General features: G+C 46.9%; 1 protein-coding gene across 2 annotated transcripts in view; it reads right to left on the bottom strand.

Annotated features, from left to right (window-relative positions):
- SHMT1 (serine hydroxymethyltransferase 1) overlaps positions 1-19882 on the bottom strand; it is a 25487-nt gene extending 5605 nt beyond the window's left edge. Inside the window, exons 1-11 of one of the 2 annotated variants that reach the window (XM_060282393.1) lie at positions 19701-19882; positions 14240-14427; positions 12250-12395; positions 10514-10629; positions 9140-9300; positions 7749-7830; positions 5378-5590; positions 4172-4288; positions 3118-3240; positions 1553-1669; positions 246-356 (exon numbers count right to left, since the gene is read on the bottom strand). In XM_060282393.1, coding sequence (XP_060138376.1) covers positions 246-356; positions 1553-1669; positions 3118-3240; positions 4172-4288; positions 5378-5590; positions 7749-7830; positions 9140-9300; positions 10514-10629; positions 12250-12395; positions 14240-14332 — 1279 coding nt within the window. In that variant the 5' untranslated portion in view covers positions 14333-14427; positions 19701-19882. The remainder of the gene's footprint in view (positions 1-245; positions 357-1552; positions 1670-3117; positions 3241-4171; positions 4289-5377; positions 5591-7748; positions 7831-9139; positions 9301-10513; positions 10630-12249; positions 12396-14239; positions 14428-19700) is intronic. The other variant, XM_060282392.1, reaches the window with a different exon arrangement.

The following is a 19882-nucleotide window of genomic DNA, read 5'->3' as shown; positions in this document are numbered from 1 at the left end:
CGCTGGAGAAAATGGCGGGGGTAAATAAGTAAGATATTTGGGAGGGGGGGAGCACAGGTTCCTCACACCTGCAACAAGGCGCAACCTAGTCTGAATTTGCATTGGCCCTCCCAAATCATTCTGCAAATAAGTGAGGGGATGAAACCAGCGTTCACCTGAAGCAGAGGCTGCGGGCGAAGATGAGGTAGAAAGCAAAGCCCAGATCTCCAAAAACAGGGCTCCCATGCCCGCAGGCCCCTTCCTACCTTTATGGATGAAGTGAGCGACTTTCCGGAAGTCCTCTTCCAAGAATCCCCTGGAGGTAAGGGCTGGTGTTCCCAACCGAAGACCGCTGGGGCGCAGGGCACTCTTGTCTCCTAAGCACGAGGGAAGAGGCCAAAGACACAGGCAGCTGGACAGTTTTCTACATTGCATAGATCAGGGGTGGCCAACTCCCAAGAGACTGCGGTCTACTCAGAGTTAAAAACTGGCAGTGATCTACCCCCTGTTTGGGGGTTCAGGTCAAAGTTGTTGAGCTTTTATTAGGGAGCCATTGTTGTTGAGCTTCTTTGGGGGGAGCCAGAGATCTACCAGTGATCTACTATAGATGTCCAGTGATCTACCAGTAGATCACGATCTACCTGTTGGACGTGCCTGGCATAGATAAACTGCATAAAAACTGAAGCCTGTATTTAAATCCTCAGTTTCCCTACCCAGCAGTCTGCTTGATGATAATAAATTAATAATAATAATAATAATAATAATAATAATAATAATAATGTATTATTTCTACCCCGCCCATCTGGCTGGGTTTCCCCAGCCACTCTGGGCAGCTCCCAACAGAATATTAAAAACACAACAAAACATCAAATATTAAAAACTTCCCTAAACAGGGCTGCCTTCAAATGTCTTCTAAAAGTCAGATAGTTGTTTATTTCCTTGCCATCTGACGGGAGGGCGTTCCACAGGGCGGGCGCCACTACCGAGAAGGCCCTCCGCCTGGTTCCCTGTAACCTCACTTCTCACAGGGAAGGAACCGCCAGAAGGTCCTCAGCGCTGGACCTCAGTGTCCGGGCTGGACGATGGGGGTGGAGACGCTCCTTCAGGTATACTTTCCCATCTTTCCTGAATTTCTCCCCAAATGGGGAGGGGTGGTAACTCAGTGGAAGAGCCCCTACTTTGTGTGCACAAGCTTGCTGAATGCCACCCCCTAGACCACTAGTTAAAGGGGTCTCGGGTCCGGGAAAGATCCTTCTCTGCCCGGGAGAGTGATTACCAGGCGGAGTGGGCAAGATGAGGCCAGAGAAATCAGTGGGCAGACTTGGCCTGTTCATACCCAGCTAGGAGGATCTGATTTCGCTGGCAGAGGGAGCGACAAGGGGACGGACTCTGTAGAACTCCCAAATGTGAGTCAGGAAGGATAATATCTAAGAAATATATCCCTCTCCTAGTTTCAGTACACATCTCCTACACCAGGCAATTCTGGAAACTGGTAAGCCCCAGGGCTGCGAGGGGGATTATTCGCCATCGCTAAGCATTGTGAAGAACTTCTTCAAGCTTGGTCCCCTCTCACCTGGACAGGTGTTCTTGTTGCATGCAATAGAGCAGAGCTCAAGGACCCGTTCAGCCCGCCCTCCGTCCGTGCCTCGGCTGCGCAGGTCCACCAGGATCAAATGGTTGTCAGAGCCGCCTAGGAGAAGAGCCAGACGCCAGCAGTGACTCATTTGTGCCATCCCAAATTGGCAAGGGTGGTTGGGGGGGGGGCAGCAGAGGGAAAGGAGGGGCATGGGACCCACCAGTGAAGTCTGCAAGCTTCAAGCATCAGTTTAGTAGGACAGGTAAGAACAGGCTTCGTGCTTTAAGCATCTAGAACAGGTCTTCCTGAAGCAGCTAAATTAAATGCCCACCATCCCCGGCCACTAAAACAACCTGTGCCCTTGACCTTGGGCTCTTGCCTGGCCTAGACTTTGGAACATGTTTTGGACCTGGACTGAATCTCCATGCCTTGGCTTCTTGAGACTTGAACCCTGCTCTCTTTGGCAAGTGTTTTGCTAGCCAGTGTGGTGTAAAAGGTTAAGAGTGTTGGACTAGGACCTGGGAGACCAGGGTTCAAATCCACCCCCCACCCCCCGCTTGGCTGGCCACAGTCTCTGGGTGACCTTGGGCCGGTCGCTGCCTCTCAGCCTAACCTACTGTGCAGGGTTGTTGTACGGATTCAATGAGGAAGGGGAGAACAATGTTTATCACCTTGAGCTCTTTGAAGGGGGTGGAACGGTGGTATATAAAATGTAATGAATAAAATAAAATAAAATAAAAGGCTTTTAGCTTCTGGGACTGAGATACCAGCCCCCCACCCCGGCATCCCATGGAGCAAAACAAAACTGTTATCTGGCAGCTCAAGGGTACGATCCAAGCTACGTTCTCTAAAGCAGAGGTGATGAACTTGCAGAATCTGTCCCCAGATATAACCTTACAAGCCAATTCACCTGGAAGCAACACCAGATATTAATAAAGGTGTAGCAGAAGTTCACACTCACAGCCTCGCTTGTAAGGGAAAGCGGGACGACTATTTCTTTTTCTCTTTCTTTCGAGTATAATTTTTATCAGTTTTCAATTACAACCATCCAATAATAGCCTCATTATAACAATGCCAAATTATAATACAATTAGTAATACCAGTTCTTTTTTTCCCTGGTGGGATGCAGGGGCACGCATACCCCTAAACATTTTGTGAATCTAAGTGTGCCCTCATTGAGGGGCAGTATTTCAATATGAGCAGGAAAATGAGAGCACCCCTAAACATTTTTTAGGGGGAAAAAAGCACCGAGTAATACCAATCATTGAGATACCAAATTATACAATTTGTGTGTCTCTCCCCCCCCACCCCCCACATGCTAGAATTGATGGTTTGGTGATTTACTTTATTTCTGCATTCCAAAACCTTATAAATTTCAATTACGCTCCAGTCAAAATAACAATCCCTTGTATCACAACAATCCCTTATATCGCAGTTTTAACACCTTCCATTCGTATTGCCGAATTAAATGATGTATACACCTACACAGGTGAAGCATTCAAACTCCTTGGTTCTGACTGTGTGACTGTGTGTGTGTGTTTTGTGTCCTAGCTGTTCCTTACCGGTAACAATGTGATATCCCAAGCCAACAAGGGCGTTGGATAAGGCCTTGCAGTTGGCGACGACCTGCCTCTGATAAGCTCTGAATTCCGGAGTCATGGCTTGCTTCAGAGCTACCGCAATTCCTGGTCGAAAAAGAAGAGAGGATGTGGCAGGCGTGTGGAACGGGGAAGATGTCTCCTCAAACACCTCCATCTTCTCGGGCCTTTTCGGTGGCTGCTCCCAGATTCTGGAACTCCCTCCCTCCCTCCTTGTTGCCCTTCCGCCAGGTCTATCGCAGATCACTCATAGATAGGGTGGATTCGATTTAAATCAAATCGATTTAAATCACAATTTAAATCACTAGTCAGTAAGACTTGATTTAAATCGCTAGTCAGTAAGACTTGATTTAAATCACTTTTTATTTTTCCCCAGAAAGACTCATTCTTGCTGGTATAATCTTAATATTTACAACCAGGGGAAGGTTTCATTTTTGGAATAATAAATTTTCAGAGTAGTTTTTACAGTTATATCAAAAGTTACTGATTTGGTTATACCATTAGAAATACATAGACAGATAATTATGAAAATTATTGTGAGCTTTAGTAAGTTTATATTTGGACAACTTTCCTGCTGTACTTTATTGAAATGAGAAAAATAAGTATTTCCTTAATAACAATTTAAACAATTTAACTAAAGCAATAACATTATAGCATATGTATCTATGTTTGTTAACTGATGTGGTTAAACAATTTTTTTATTTAAAAAAAACTGACTTAGACCGAGTTTTAGCACACATGAAAAACTTAAAACAAATCCTGTTTGCTGATGAATAGCCTTTGGAGTACAATATAACCTAAATAGAAAACTATCTTTAGAAAGATCTTTCCTCCAAAAGCATTTTATTTTAAAATTATGGTTTAAATAAAAAAAATCAAATTTAAGTAAAAAAATTGATTTAAATTTAAAAAATAATTACAAAATGAAATCATTGATTTTTTTATCCACCCTGCTCATAGAGCTAGCAGCAAATCCCAGTCTCCCTCCTGCCTCCCCGTTTTAGAGAGTCTGTCTCACCCGCAATGGCATGGTTGTGAGGCCCTCCCTGTAGACCAGGGAACACTGCTTGGTTGATCAGGCTTTCAAAGTTGTACGGGATTTCTTTCCCCGTTTTCGGATCCACACTGCGGGCACCTGGGGAGAAGAGAAAGAAGGAGGGTAATTTGCGGCAGGAGTTTTTCGGGTGCTGTTGCCTCTCTCGGCTAATCCTTCCCCTTGGCTCCAACTTTGCAGTCACCTAGAGCCAAACGCTCAACTCCAAACGCAATCAGCTACTGAGAGAGGTTGCGGCTCAGTGGCAAAGCACCAAAGGTCCCGTGTGCGATTCCTGGCGTTGCCAGTTAAAAGAGCAGGCAAGCAGGGGGTGGGAGATCTTCTCCCCATTAGAGTAGAAAGCACAGGGAGGCAGAGCAATGGTGTCTCTCAGTACAAAAGGACTGTTGTAGAAAAGAGTCAGTGGTGGTGTAGTGGTTGGTGTGTCCATGGTTCAAATCCTGACTCGGCCATGAAGAAGGGCAACCTTGGGACCGTCGCTGCCTCTCAGCCTAACCTACCTCACAGGGTTGTTGTGTGTGGATTAAATGAACCATGGAAAAGGTGGTCTATGAATGCAATAAATAAATATAATAAAAACCATTACAGTCGTACCTTGGTTCTCGAGACGCCTTGTGACTCGAACGTTTTGGCTCCCGAAGGCCGCAAACCCAGAAGTGCGTGTTCTGGTTTACGAACGTTTTTTGGAAGCCGAACGTCTGACGCGGCTTCCGCTTGAGTACAGGAAGCTCCTGCAGCCAATGAGAAGCTGCGCTTTGGTTTTCGAACCATTTTGGAAGTCGAACGGACTCCTGGAATGGATTCCGTTTGAGAACCAAGGTACGACTGTTCCTAGAAATTTACTTAATTACAAAGTAAGAATTAATAGCATTAACATTACTTGGGGATATGAGATGGGCCAAATGACATTGGCTTGGGGAACAAATTTATTTCTGCTTAGCTGCCTATATTAAGTCTTAGAAGCACCTTCCTCCCCATCACAATTGGGGTTGCCGGTGAATAAGCACTGATGCGAGCGTAAATAGCCCCGGCCACCTCGGGCACCGCCCACTGGCACTTCGGCCCCCAACCACCCATTTCTTGCCGCATGTGGCCCCCGACTGCCCACCCCGTCTAAGTCCATCCCCTTCCTGGAAGAAACGGGCAGTTGTTCTACGCCGCAACCCTCACCTTTCCGGTAGAAAATCATGCCTGCCCGGCACCCCCGGAGGGTTTTGTGCGTCGTGGTCGAGACCACGTCGCAGTGCTCGAAGGGGGACGGCACCACGTTGGCAGCCACCAAGCCGCTGATGTGGGCCATGTCAGCCATCAGGAATGCCCCGTTCTCATCAGCAATCTTCCTCATGCGAGCGTAGTCCAGGTTCCGCGAATAACAGCTGACCCCTAGGAAAGAAGATTCCATTCAGAATGCCCAAAACCAGCTGGGAAATGATCCAGAGGCGGGTGCCTTATTGAAACATGTATTCTTCTTTTTAAAAGTTTTTATTTATACTTTTTGCATTTACCTGTACAGTGCTACCTCGACTTACGAAGACGATCTGTTCTGCGATCGTCTTCGTAAGTCGAGGTTTTCGGTTGTCGAAGTGCTGCTACGGTGCATGTGCCAGGAGGACTTCCGGAGGCTTCGACTTCGGAAGTCGAAATCTTCGGAAGTCGAAATCTTCGGAAGTCGAAGCTTTCGGATGTCGAGGTATGACTGTATACATTTTATTAATTTTACCATCATTTTAACATTTCAAAGTACGACTTCCTTCCCCCTCTTTCTGCGGTTCCTTTTATTTATTTATTTTTAAATCTTCTGCATATCCATTTAATTTGCTCATTTAATTATCTACTTTAAACATAAACTCTTATGAGACTGCAGGTTATTGCAATAATCCTGCCAATGTTTTTTATCTATTTGCAATTTATCTGTAAATATTCAATAAACCATTTCTATTCTTTCACAAAAAGTTTGTTATCTTGATTTCTTATTGGGACGGGAAAGAACGGAGGAAGATCTCTCTTCTCAATCGCTATTTTCTAAACAGTGAAACGGAGCTTTAAAGGAAAATTGGAATATTTACAGCAGCAATAAATGTTTTCTAAATAATAGTTGATTTAGGCATTTATATTTATACATATCTGTGGCAAACACTTGCAATTAAATCAGAGAAATGCTATAAGTACCTTAAGGTGAAAGATCTTACCAGCAATAACGAATGATTTTCATTTATCATTAATAAAATGTAAATAATGTCCATTACAGTGGTACCTCGACTTACGAATGACTCGACAACCGAATTTTTTGACTTACAAATGGGGCAAATGGCCGCACGCTTACGAATTTTTTGACTTCCGAACGGAAACCGCAGCGGTTTTAGATAGGGTTTTTTCGACTCATGAATTTTTAGATGGGGTTGCTTCGATTTACGAATTTTTCCGTTTCCAATGCATTCCTATGTGAAATCGCATTTCCAATGGCGCTTTTCGACTTACAAATTTTTCGACCTACGAAGGTGGCTTCGGAATGGATTAAATTCGTAAGCCGAGGCACCACTGTATTACTTAGTAATAATACCTATTCGTTTTTGTACAGCTTAATGCCTAAATAGGCTTTAATCTTGAAACATATTGTAGCAATTTGGTGTTGACTGTAGAACTTGGTTGCATTTTTTAAAAGTCCGGGAAGGGGAAAAGCAAGAATGAAAACTAAGCTTGAGACCGAAATAAAGAGCAAGCAATGAAAGCGCATGCAATCCATAGGTGCCACTGCCTTAAAGGTAAAGGTAAAGGGACCCCTGACCATTAGGTCCAGTCGTGACCGACTCTGGGGTTGCGGCGCTCATCTCGCATTATTGGCCGAGGGAGCGGGCGTACAGCTTCCGGGTCATGTGGCCAGCATGACAAAGCCGCTTCTGGCAAACCAGAGCAGCACATGGAAACGCCGTTTACTTTCCCGCTGTAGCGGTTCCTATTTATCTACTTGCATTTTGACGTGCTTTCGAACTGCTAGGTTGGCAGGAGCTGGGACCAAGCAACGGGAGCTCACCCCGTCACAGGGATTCGAACCGCCGACCTTCTGATCAGCAAGCCCTAGGCTCAGCGGTTTAACCACAGCGCCACCTGGGTCCCTGCCACTGCCTTATGGAAACATAATACTTTGTAGCATCTAGGAAACAGAGGTCCAAGAATACCAGGTGCAGGCAGTAGAGGCAGGGCTTTCTTAGTTGTGGCCCCTACCTAACTGAACCCCATTCCAAGAGATATACCGTTGGCTCCAGCAGTTCAGGATTCCAAGCATTTTTAATTTAAAAAATTCATCTGCTTTTCTTGGCTTTTAATTGAAGGCAGTTCTGTTTATCAGCCTTCTGCAACATGGTGCCCTTCAGAAACCACTGGACTAGGACCTGCTGGCTGGGACTGATAGTGGTTGGACTTCAACAACATCTGGAAGACCAGGTTGAGGAAGGTCACTGTATATAAATACTAGCGGGGAGCAGGTGTGGTTGTTGGCGATTACAGAATGTTAGTAAGGGTACATCTCCACCAATCGCCTTACCTGCAATGATCAGCTTTGGGTGGAACAAGCGGGCATTCTCCTCCAGCCTGTCATAGTCGATGTAACCAGTTTCAGGGTTGACCTGGTGAGGAGGAGGACCAAAAAGAGAACAGTTCAAGAGGAGCAGATCCTCCAGTTTCTGGTGTTGCCTGGGGGTGGGCACACTGCGGTAGACCCCAGAAGAGGAGATTGGCACTCCGGCAGGCATCAAGGAAGGGTCCAAGCAAAAAGTTCTCAGGCTTGCATTGACAAGGTGAGGGGCAGGATCATGCTTGGTGCCTCACATTTCTCATTACACCAGTGTTTCCCAACCTTGTGCCTCCAGCTGTTTTCGGACTACAATTCCCATCATTCCTGGCCACTGGTCTTGCTAGCTAGGGATGATGGGAATTGTAGTCTCAAAACATCTGGAGGCACAAGGTTGGGAAACACTGCATTACAAAACTACACGCTGAATCGGCTACCAGGATGATGATGATGATGATGATGATAAATAAAATAATAATAATAATTTTATACCCCGCCCATCTGGCTGGGTTTCCCTAGCCACTCTGGGCAGCTTCCAAAAAAATATTAAAATACAATGGTCTGTTAAACATTAAAAGCTTCCCTAAACAGGGCTGCCTTCAGATACCATGGATACCATGCCAAGAAAGAGCTGTGGCAAAGAAACTTCTGAAGGCATTCTTAGGCAGCCAAGTGCTCAACCACCACACTTAAAAATGGAAAGCGTAATGCTGGTGGTCAACAAAAGAGGTTCAAAGACTCTCTCAAGGCAAATCTGAAAAAAGTACGTACAGTGGTACCTCTACTTACGAATTTAATGCGTTCCGAATGCACATTTGTAAGTAGAAAAAATTTGTAAGTCGAATCCCATAGGAATGCATTGGGAGAAAAAACCCCATCTAAAAATTTGTAAGTAGAAAAAATCCTATCTAAACCGCATCCAAGATGGCGGACAGAGCTCTATTCGTAAGTAGAAACATTCGTAAGTAGAGTTATTCGTAAGTAGAGGTACTACTGTAGTATAAATACCGCCAACTGGGAAACAGTGGCCTGTGAGCACTCCAATCAGAGAGCAGCCTTTACCAAAGGTGTCATGGGCTTTGAATTTGCTCGAACTCAGGACAAAAGGGAGAAACGTGCTAAGAGGAAGGCACGCTTGGCAAATCCCCACCGTGATCAACTCCCATCTGGAAACCAATGTCCCCACTGTGGAAGGACGTGTGGATCCAGAATTGGCCTCCACAGTCACTTACGGACTCACTGTTAAAACCGTGTTTATGGAAGACAATCTGACTCGGCTACGAGAGATCGCCAAAGAAGAAGACGGCCCAACAAATCTCTGCAGTCAGAAGGCCAGAGACCCCTCGGCATGGAACGCAGCTCACCTTGTAAGGCATGGACTCAAAGAAGATGGAGGTGGCCGAGATCTTCTTCTTGTCCGTCATGAAGCCGTGGGTCAGGTGGCCTCCATCTGGCAAATCCAAGCCCATGATCCTTCCGTGGGGCTCTACGAGGGCTGTGTATACTGCAAAGTTCGCTGGAGACCCTGAAAATGAGGGAAAGAGAAAGCCTGAACATATCCTAGCATGGTGGTTTCTAAATATCATGGGCTAAAATTCCCGTCAGCATGACCAATGATCAGAGGTGATGGAGGACACCCCATTGGTTGTCCTTGCTCCAAATGTTTCTGCATCCCTCAAACATTGACTACTCTCGCTGGGACTGATAGGAAAGGGGAACCCAGAAAAGACATAGTGCTTTATAGAGAGAGAGAGGCCAGGCCTCTGATCCAAGGAGCTTACAGCTTATATCACTAGGTTCCCACAGAGGAACCAGCCCTCTCCACAGCCCTCCATCACCAGTTGTTGTTGTTGTTGTTTAGTCGTTTAGTCGTGTCCGACTCTTCATGACCCCATTGACCAGAGCACGCCAGGCACTCCTGTCTTCCCCTTCCTAGAGGGGAAATTTGCCACCTTTAAGGGGGGAGGGAGTCTCTTCGTAAGGGGGCTGCTGGAGGTGGCGGCGGGCGACGCGACTCGAAGGGCGGCGCGGCCTGGGGCATGTTGCGCGTGAGAGGAGTTCACTTTTAAGAGACTGAAAAAGGTAAGCTGTTGTAATTTGGTGGTGGTGTGCGACTTCTAGGGAGCGGAGAAGAAAGACGAAAACGAGTAACATTATCCGGGTGGTCGGGAGATGGGGAGGAGTTAAATTTGCAACACCACCCCATGGCTTCCATTAAATGTAGCCATATTGGGGGCCACTACAGTTTCCTAAACACGCAACTTCAATAGTTAAGAGGGTTGGGCCCTCTTTGGTTTTCTGCATTTCTACTACTGAAAGAAAATGAGGTAGAGGCAAACTTGGGGGGGGGGAGTGAGTGTTAATATTCTCAGTAAGCTGGCAAACTTGTGAGGAAGGGATATTTCGCATCAATAGTGGGGCAAATTGGGTTGGTCTTTTGGTAATAGAAATGGAGCCAAGGGTAAATTCCTGCCAGCACTCAGTATGAGTCAGGAAGTCTTACTACTACTTTTCCCCTTCATGGATCAATGCCTTGTCATGGCAAAGGGGCTTGAATAACTCAGAGAAGCTATGAGCTATGCCGTGCAGGGCCACCCAAGATGGACAGGTCATAGTGGAGAGTTTTGACTAAACGTGATCCACCTGGAGAAGGAACTGGCAAGCCACTCCAGTATCCCTGCCAAGAAAACTCCATGGACAAAGACATCAGGCCATTACCAGTTAGATGATAGGAATACCTGAGTAGGGCTGAACATTCACTCCCCACTTCTGTGGGTCCAGCCCATAAGCTGCCAGAGCTCTTTTCTGACACAGCCTCTCCAGCTCGTCCACAAACTCCGTCCCACCATAGTACCTAAAACAAGGAAGGAGAAGGAAAGTTTCGTGTGAGCATCTCCATTTGAATAACCGCAACATTGGCTTATAATCTCTATTCTTGCTGGAGGCGCGTCATACGATTGGCAACAAACATCAACAGGACTCCATGGGGTGGAGCTAAGAGCTGTTGAGAGCAAGGCAACGTCATCGCAACCCATGTCATTGACTGGTTGGATGTAAAGCAGGGGTGGCCAACTCCCAAGAGACTGAGATCTACTCACAGAGTTAAAAACTGGCAGTGATTCAGGTCAAAGTTGTTGAGCAAGGCCAATTTTTTTGGGGGGGGGTCGGGTCAAAGTTGTTGAGTTTTTTTCAGGGAAGAGGTAAAACGTTGAGCTTTTTTAAGGGGAGCCACAGTTGTTCAGCTTCTTTGGGGGGAGCCAATGATCTACCAGAGATCTACCGCAGACATCCAGTGGGAGGAACTAGCCGAGGAACTCCCAAGGGACGAAGGCTCAGAGCCTGAAGACTGGTGGTGGGACAAGGAAGAGGGAGAAGAGGTAACAGGGTTTAGTGAGCTGGAGGAGTCTGTGGCAGAGGGGAGTGCAGAATCAGTGGCAGAAGCTGAAGCAGGGGAAGAGGGAGATCAAGAGGCAGAGAGGAGTCAAGCTGGTGAAGAATCATGGATGCCTCTCCCTCCTACTGCAAAAAGCTCCCCTGCCCCCCTCGTCTCCCGGAACCAGAAGAGGCATGAAAAAGGGTGGAGGAGAGGCTGGCTGCAAGCAGGCACAGTCTCCGATTGCTTGGGGAAAGCCCTTGGAAAACAGGCGACTTAGACGGCTGTGGAAAAGCAGGGACTTTCAGTCTCAGCAACCGATCCGTGGGGCAAGAGCTATCAGGGGTGAGTTGCTGCACTCATTGGGCCTGGCACTCAGCCAGGTCTGTGCAGATTGTGTGATTTACTGCCGGATCGCTCCTGACAAGCTGTCACTGGAAGCCTTTAGCAGAGACTGTACTTTTTGAGAATTCTAAGGAAAAACCATCTTCCACAAAAGCTGCTGCTTGCCTTCTATCACTGTGCCACACAGAGCGTGCTCATGTATGGTTTATGCGTGTGGTACGGAAGCTGTACTTCTCAGGATAGAGCAGGGCTGTGCAGAGTTATTAAAACAGCAGAGAGCATTATTGGCTGCTCACTCTCCACCTTAGAACAAATCTATACCACCAGGTGCCACAGAAAAGAACTAGACATCTCAAGAGATCCAACACACCCTGGTCACCATTTCTTCGAGCTCCTGCCATCGGGACGGAGATATAGAACTATGCAGGCAAGAACGAGCCATCTCAAGAACAGTTTATTCTCTAGAGCGATTTTGGCCTTAAATGGAAAGTCTGGACTTTGAAGTCATCTTATTTTACTTGTTATATTGTATCGTATTGCACTGTTTTAATTAGGGTTTTGTAGTAATTTTGGATAGTGTGGAATGCTTTATCTGAGTGGATGTGGTAACCAAGTAATTTCATTGTTCCCACAAGGGGACAATGACAATAAATATTATCTTATCTGGTCCAACAATGAGACACAGGCAAGTTTGCTTGGCATGGGGGGGGGGAAGGATCTCAGCCAGGCCGTGAGCCCAAGTCCTCTGGCACCTACCTTTGTCCCGGGTATCCCTCTGAATATTTGTTGTTCATGCAAGAGCCCAGGGCCTCCAGAACCGCCCGGCTGGCGAAGTTCTCCGACGCAATCAGCTCCAAGCCGAGCCGCTGCCGCCGCTTCTCCTTCTTGATGATGTCGTAGACCTTTGCACGGGGAGGAAATGGATACGGGAACAGAAGAAGCTGCCTTAGACCCAGTGAGACCCATTGGGCCACCGAGCTCAGTACTGTTGGCACTGACTGGCAGGGTCTCGTGCAGGCAGTCTTTTCTCGCCCGGCCTAGAGATGCCAGGGACATCCTTCCCCTGAAGGCGTAGGAACACAGTAAACTGCCTTATACTGTGTCAGACAACTGGGACATCTTGCTCAGGGTGACCCACACTGGCTGGCAGCAGCTTTTCAGAGTTTTAGGCAGCAGGTGCTCTATCACTAAACCATGGGCGTTCTCAAATAGATCACCCAGAGTTAGATGTGACTAGTTAAGTAAGCGAAGGACTGCAGGCTGAAACATTTCTAACTGGGTGACTTCTTTTCAACTACTGTAATCGAAAGAACTTATATTACTCGTTTCACGTGTTAAAGGTGTTGCTTGCACACCCCTCAATATTCCCTATTTCCCCAGGCTTTTTAAACATGTACTTTTCCTCCAGTGGTTGGTTTTTATGCTGCTCTTGTAAGTTATTTGCCATTAGGCTGCATTTATAGAACTTTATGTATTAGTAACAATTATTATTACAGTGGTACCTCTACTTACGAATTTAATGCGTTCCGAACGCACATTTGTAAGTCGAAAAAAATTGTAAGTCAAATCCCATAGGAATGCATTGGGAGAAAAAATTCGTAAGTAGAAGCAACCCTATCTAAAAATTCGTAAGTAGAAAAAATCCTATCTAAACCCGCATCCAAGATGGCGGACGGAGCTCCATTCGTAAGTAGAAACATTTGTAAGTAGAGTTATTCATAAGTAGAGGTACCACTGTATTATTATTATTATTGATTGCCTGACCAGGGTGAAGGACAGAACATAAAGCAGGTAACAAAAAAAACACCAATTGAACAAAGCATTAATAATTCATTGCTTACTACCCACCCCCACCCCAAAAGTCTCAAAGCAACTTAACAATATTTTAAAAAAACATATAGACATGCCACACACACACCCCCCAAAATATTTCATTGACACCAAATAAAGTCAGGTGAAAACAACAGCGTGGGCAAAATAGCCACCACTTTTTGAACGTATAGACTGAAGGAGCACATTTTAACCTGGCCCCAGAGTGCAAACGAAGTCAGCAGGACAGCCCCAAACTGAAGTGCCGCAATGGTGGCACGCATAGAAAATCTCCAAGCATCAACAGACGTTCTCAACATGAGAACAGGGCCTTTTCCGCGGTGGCTGCCCATTTGTGGAATGCTCTCCCCAGGGAGGCTCAGCTAGCGCCGTAGTTCTGTATCTTTAGGTGCCAGGCAAAAGCTTTCCTCTATAACCCGGCCTTAAACCATCCGTGGCCTTTTAGAAGTGGGTGGGAATGTTTTCAAGGCATTTCTTTTCTCTCTTGGTTTTAATACGTCTACGTAGGGTTGACTGTCTATTTGCTTGGTTGCAAGTCTCTTTGGGTTCCCCGGGGCTAGATAAAGAGACTAACCAAATCAATAAATCATCCTTGGCCTTGTCCCCGGCAATAGACCCTGTGGCCTGGGGCTGATGAGAATTGGACTCCAACCGCCTCTGGGAGGGCCAAAACAGGCCCCCCTCTCTGCTGTAGAGGTAGGAAGGAGGGGAAATCTGAAAGGGTTAAGCCAGCGCCAAGTGCAATTTTCTCAATGAATGTCACTGAGCCTGTAAAAGTCAATGACCTGCTGTCCCCCTGGTTGCTCAAAACCATTGCCGACGAAAGACAGCGGTCCCTGCTCTCCAGTTTCTTCCGCCAGAATCAATACTACCCTCTCCTGGCTGACGCCACTGTCCACGCAAGAAGCCCTCTTACCTCTGGGTCGTTGGAGTCTAGAGGCTCCATCACCATCTTGTTGTGAGAGGCCCACTCCTCCTTAGTTATGGGGTTTCCATCTGCGTTGGCCATGGCAGCACAGGTTTGCAGAGGCCCGGAGAGAAAGAACGGCAGAGGATTTGCCGGAGGGCAGGCAAACGGGAGCCCCAAAACTTTGGAAGCTGAAACTGAGAAAGGATAAGTGAGCTACCAGGCCTGTATACTCTGCATTGTGGCCCTTAACAGAGTCCCCGAGGAGGTTTATGATAATAAAATAAATACACATGGAAATATACAGCCAGCGGAACAACAGAGATATTTAAAACTTAGGTATGAGGTCTCTGCAGAGCTTTATCAGCAGCCAGCAAGACAAGTATCCGGAAGCTGTGCACATCATTGCTGGGGATTTCAACCATGCTAAACTTAAGACCATGCTAAACTTAAGACCATGCTAAACTTAAGACTTGATCACTGCAGATGGTGACAGCAGTCACGAAAGTAAAAGATGCCTGCTTCTTGGGAGAAAAGCAATGACAAACCTAGACAGCATCTTAAAAAGCAGAGACATCACCTTGCCGACAAAGGTCCGTCTAGTTAAAGCTATGGTTTTCCCAGTAGTGATGTATGGAAGTGAGAGCTGGACCATAAAGAAGGCTGATCGCCGAAGAATTGATGCTTTTGAATTATGGTGCTGGAGGAGTCTCTTGAGAGTCCCATGGACTGCAATAAGATCAAACCTCTCCATTCCGAAGGAAATCAGCCCTGAGTGCTCACTGGAAGGACAGATCCTGAAGCTGAGGCTCCAATACTTTGGTCACCTCATGAGAAGAGAAGAATCCTTGGAAAAGACCCTGATGTTGGGAAAGATTGAGGGCACAAGGAGAAGGGGACGACAGAGGATGAGATGGTTGGACAGTGCTCTCGAAGCTCCGAACATGAGTTTGACCAAACTGCGGGAGGCAGTGGAAGACAGGAGTGCCTGGCGTGCTCTGGTCCATGGGGTCACGAAGAGTCAGACATGACTAAACAACAACAACAACAAACTTAAGACTGTGCTCCCAATGTTCTATTAGCATGTTAAACGTCACTTGTTGGAGATCTTAGTAAAGACCTTCGCCAATTGATCTGCATAGCCCCTCAACCCCCTTCCTGTGATACCATCAGGTCTATCGGCCTTCCTCAGATTCACCAACCTGTCTCACCTCAAGCTCCTTTACAGTGAATGTGTTTTTTGTTTTGTTTCTTGTTTTTGTTTTTATGGGATAGCATCCAATTTCATTGTAATTACCCAATGACAATCAAGAAATCTAATCTAATCTAAAAAAAACAGAGCCACAAAAGCGATTTCAAATACTGGGAAGCGAGACCCTGACCCCAAGCAGGCGCAGGCAATCTTTTCCAGACGAAGGGCCACATCCTTTTGCAGAAAGCCTTCTGGGGGCCGCTTGCAAGTGGTGGGCGGGGCAGAGGCAACAGTGGGCTGAGCAATGGAGCAAAGCGCTTTTGTACCACTTTAACAGGCATGGCTCCCCGCAAAGAATCGTGGGAGCTGCAGTTTACCCCTCGCAGAGCTATAATTCCCAGCACCCTTAGCAAACTATAGTTCCCAGGGCTTTTTGTGGGGAAAGCCATGTGCTTTAAATGTATGATGTGATCAGAAATATGAAGGCTGCAGTGGACCCCTGCTTCTGAGCTTAGGAGGGGTGGAGCAGGGCAGCTGCCCTGTCTGGAGCAAGACTGACAAGCCAGCCTGCCCAAGGCAACTGGAGACGGTTCTCATCTGCTGACCCCCCGTGTGACTTGTTGGCAGGACTGGAGTCTTAAACAGGCGCAAACTGCAGTAGGAACAAAGCTCAGGCTGTCTTAACCGGAGAAACTCATCCCGAGTTATTCGTTAACTCCTCAAGGATAGCAAAAAGGCCGTGTGCAGCTAATTGGGCAACCGCAGGCAGCTTGCAATCGTCAAACAGCTAAAGTCCATTTTGAAATACTGCCTAGCGTCCAAGAATGCCCAGGGCATCAGAGGGGCCAGAGCTAAGAATGTCTGGCTTTAAAAACTGCTAACCCAGCATTTCAGAGGGTGACCCTTCATGCAGGGTTCGAAATTAGCAGGGCGCCAGGCGCATTTTGCGCCTAAAGATTCTCCATTTGCGAGCGCTTCAAAAAGCCTGGGTGCTATTTTTTTGCGCCTGGCTGACACTCAAGGATTACTGAAACGTATGTGCTTTAAAGCCTCGAAGTATTAGTTAAGGACAGACAACATGTGAAGGAGTTTAACAATAGTGGGTAGAGTTTTGAAAACTGAAGTATGGTACCAAAATTTTTATTATCAACACCAAATTAAACATGTATTAACCATTTCTGATAAAAACGATGTGTCTCTTAAGTGAGTTGCGTATTGGTTCAGGCTTATCAAAATAATAAAGTGTTGCCGACCCCCACCCTCCGTGGCAACTAGACCAGGGGTTGGCAAGGCTTACCGGGCAAGGGCTGGATCACTCCCATGGAGATCTGCACCGATGCAACGCGACACTGGAAATTGTGTCTGCGCATGTCCGTGGCGCCGGAAATCGCTTCTGGGCATGCCCAGACGCCGAAAATCGGGCCTGCGCAGAAGCTATTTTCTGCATCTGGGCATGCACAGAAGCAATTTCCGGAGCCACGGAAGAGAGCCCCCGCGCCGTGTTGTGCCGGTTTAGCGCAGTGCGCAGGGACTCACCGAGCAGGCGGCTCAGTTCAGGGGCGGCTCATGATCCGGAAAAGCGACCCTCATGGTCCGCTTCTGGCGCATGGGCCTTAGGTTGCCGACCTCTGAACTAGACATTCTGTTTTGGCACCCACAACCCAGGTCCCATAAGCTATTTGGCCCTTAGCTTTTCTATCCCAGTTTCTAACACCACCCTCATGGCCCCTTCCAACTTCCTGATTATCTCTCTATATATGACTCCCATGTCCATTGAGTTTTCCTGGCAGGGATACTGGAGTGGCTTGCTGGTTCCTGCTCCAGTTTGGTCAAAACTCTCCACTATGACCTGTCCTTCTTGGGTGGCCCTGCACGGCATAGCTCATAGCTTCTCTAAGTTATTCAAGCCCCTTCACCACGACAAGGCAGTATAGTTAAGCTCTGTATAGTTAAAGCTATGGTTTTCCCAGTATCGATGTACAGAAGTGAGAGCTGGACCATAAAGAAGGCTGATCGCCGAAGAATGGATGCTTTTGAATTCTGGTGCTGGAAGAGACTCTTGAGAGTCCCATGGACTATAAGAAGATCAAACATATCCATTCTGAAGGAAATCAGCCCTGAGTGCTCACTGGAAGGACAGATCCTGAAGCTGAGGCTCCAATACTTTGGCCACCTCATGAGAAGAGAAGACCCCCTGGAAAAGACCCTGATGTTGGGAAAGATGGAGGGCACAAGGAGAAGGGGATGACAGAGGACGAGATGGTTGGACAGTGTTCTCAAAGCTACGAACATGAGTCTGACCAAACTGCGGGAGGCAGTGCAAGACAGGAGTGCCTGGCGTGCTCTGGTCCATGGGGTCACAAAGAGTGGGACACAACTAAACAACTAAACAACAAATATGACTTCCATGAGCATCAGCTTCAGAACTCACAAAAATTACTAGTTCCAACATAACCCAGGGGTTACTTTACATACCTTTCTTACACCAAAAGCACCTCCATGTAAGACACAACATACCCACAATAGCCACACATTCATAGGCGTCTTTTTATTATAATTTGTGCTTTATTCTGCTGGAAGCTATGCACCAGTTCTCTCCCAAGCTGAAACACGCAGCTTAGCAAGGAGGCTAAAAAAAAATCTTAGCCAATTAATTGTGTTTCTTTGTTGATTAATTCACTAATTACATTTACCTAAGGGTAAAAACTGTTACCTTATCCAGTTTATTTACTTAAGTCTATTTATATTCTGTCGCACCTCCACAGGACTAACAATACAACTGGAACAAAGTCATAAAACGCAACGGGACAATAAAAAGACAATATGAACAACAATTGAAACCATTCCAGATTGCACCCTGAGTGAATGGCCTTAGTGACCAGCCTCATTTTAGCCTCTAAAAACCATGAGCGCAGGCACCAAGTAGATTTCAAGGGCCATGAAGTGCCAAGGATTAGATGCCCCAGCAGAAAGCACCTTCCCTCCTGGCCTGATGTGCAGTTTCTGGTGGTGAGACACCATGGAGGTTCTCTCACCCTTAACTCCCAGGTAGGGATATACTGGGAGAGGCTCTCGCTCAGTTATTTAGGTCCCAAGGGGTTCGGGGCTTTGCAAGTCGTTTGCAAACCCTTGACTTCGGGCGGAAACAGTATTGGCGGCTGAAGCATATTTTAATAGCTGGAATAACATCGCACTGCCTGGTGGCCTTGTGCAAAATAGGCTGCACAGGTCACTATGAGCAAGCTATCCATATTCCGGAATGGGTCGTAGCAGGTGAACCAGCCAGTGTTGAGGAAAAGAACTCGGTTTAATCATTAAATTTTGCAGCCCTTGTTTAAAAGGGGTAAGTGCCAGCTTGACCGCCCAACTGCTATTGGCACTAAAAATGAGCTGGTTAGCATATTCCAGGAATACGAGGGGCAGATCCACCCCATACTTTTACAGCACACCCAACACGCTTCAAAGCACAAGACTTTCCCCCCATAATCCAGGGACCTGCTGTTTGTTACGGGTGCTGGGAACTGTAGCTCTGTGAGGGGAGGACTACAGTTTCCAGGATTCCTTGGGGGAAGCCATGGGTGACCTTTATATGTATAGGGTGGCTCTATGCTTAGGACTGCAATCCTGTAACACTTAGTCATGAGCAAGATTCTGGCTTTTGAGGAACATCTACAAATAAAGATGCTTAGGACTGCACTTTATGGCACTTTTTTGATGATCGGCATGTTAATTATTATTATTAATTATTATTGTGTTTATATCCCACCCCCCTTGTCCTCACAAGTCTGTGTTGTAGTTTACCTAGTGTAATATAGCAAAGTATAACAACACTCCAAACTGTCCTGATCGCTACCCATGCCGGCTGAACTGAAGGCTGTAGGTTCCCCATTCCTGGATCTAACTGCTAACATGCTCTAAAAACTTGGCTGCAAAGGGAAAATGCACGCACCCATCTATTTACAGGAAACTAAACGCCCTCAGGCGGCCTCATTCAGCCCAGCCCTCTGAAACAGTGAAAACTTTATGCCTTTCCACCATCCCCACAAGCCAGGTATTACAAACCTTTCACCTTACTTGACAGGTCTCCTCTGCCTTTTAAGAGCCGTGCACAGGGCGGGCTGCAAATGCAACAGGTGCAGCTTTTCCAGGGAGAGAAAGTGAGGCTTCACCTGTTGGATTTCTGCCTGCCGCGCAGGAGGAGGGTGAAAAATGGGTGGACAGCCAAGCACGGGGGGGAAAGAGTCTGCAAAGGAGACAACCCACACCCTCAATACTTACCGGATTCCTCAGTCCCCCGCCACGTGCTGGAGAATCCCTCGAAAGAAAGAGCGAGCTTGCCCTCGACTCCTAGGCTTAAATCCTCAAGGCCCAGCGCGCTCCGCGGAATGGAACCTTCAGCACTTTCTGGCTCGGTCCGCAGCCAATCAGCGCGATCCGCTTGCCAGTTCTCCGTCTGCGTC

This window comes from Zootoca vivipara, chromosome 14, assembly GCF_963506605.1.
Source record: "Zootoca vivipara chromosome 14, rZooViv1.1, whole genome shotgun sequence".
NCBI classification, from domain to species: Eukaryota; Metazoa; Chordata; class Lepidosauria; order Squamata; family Lacertidae; genus Zootoca; species Zootoca vivipara.
This window is presented reverse-complemented; position numbering and strand designations above follow the sequence as displayed.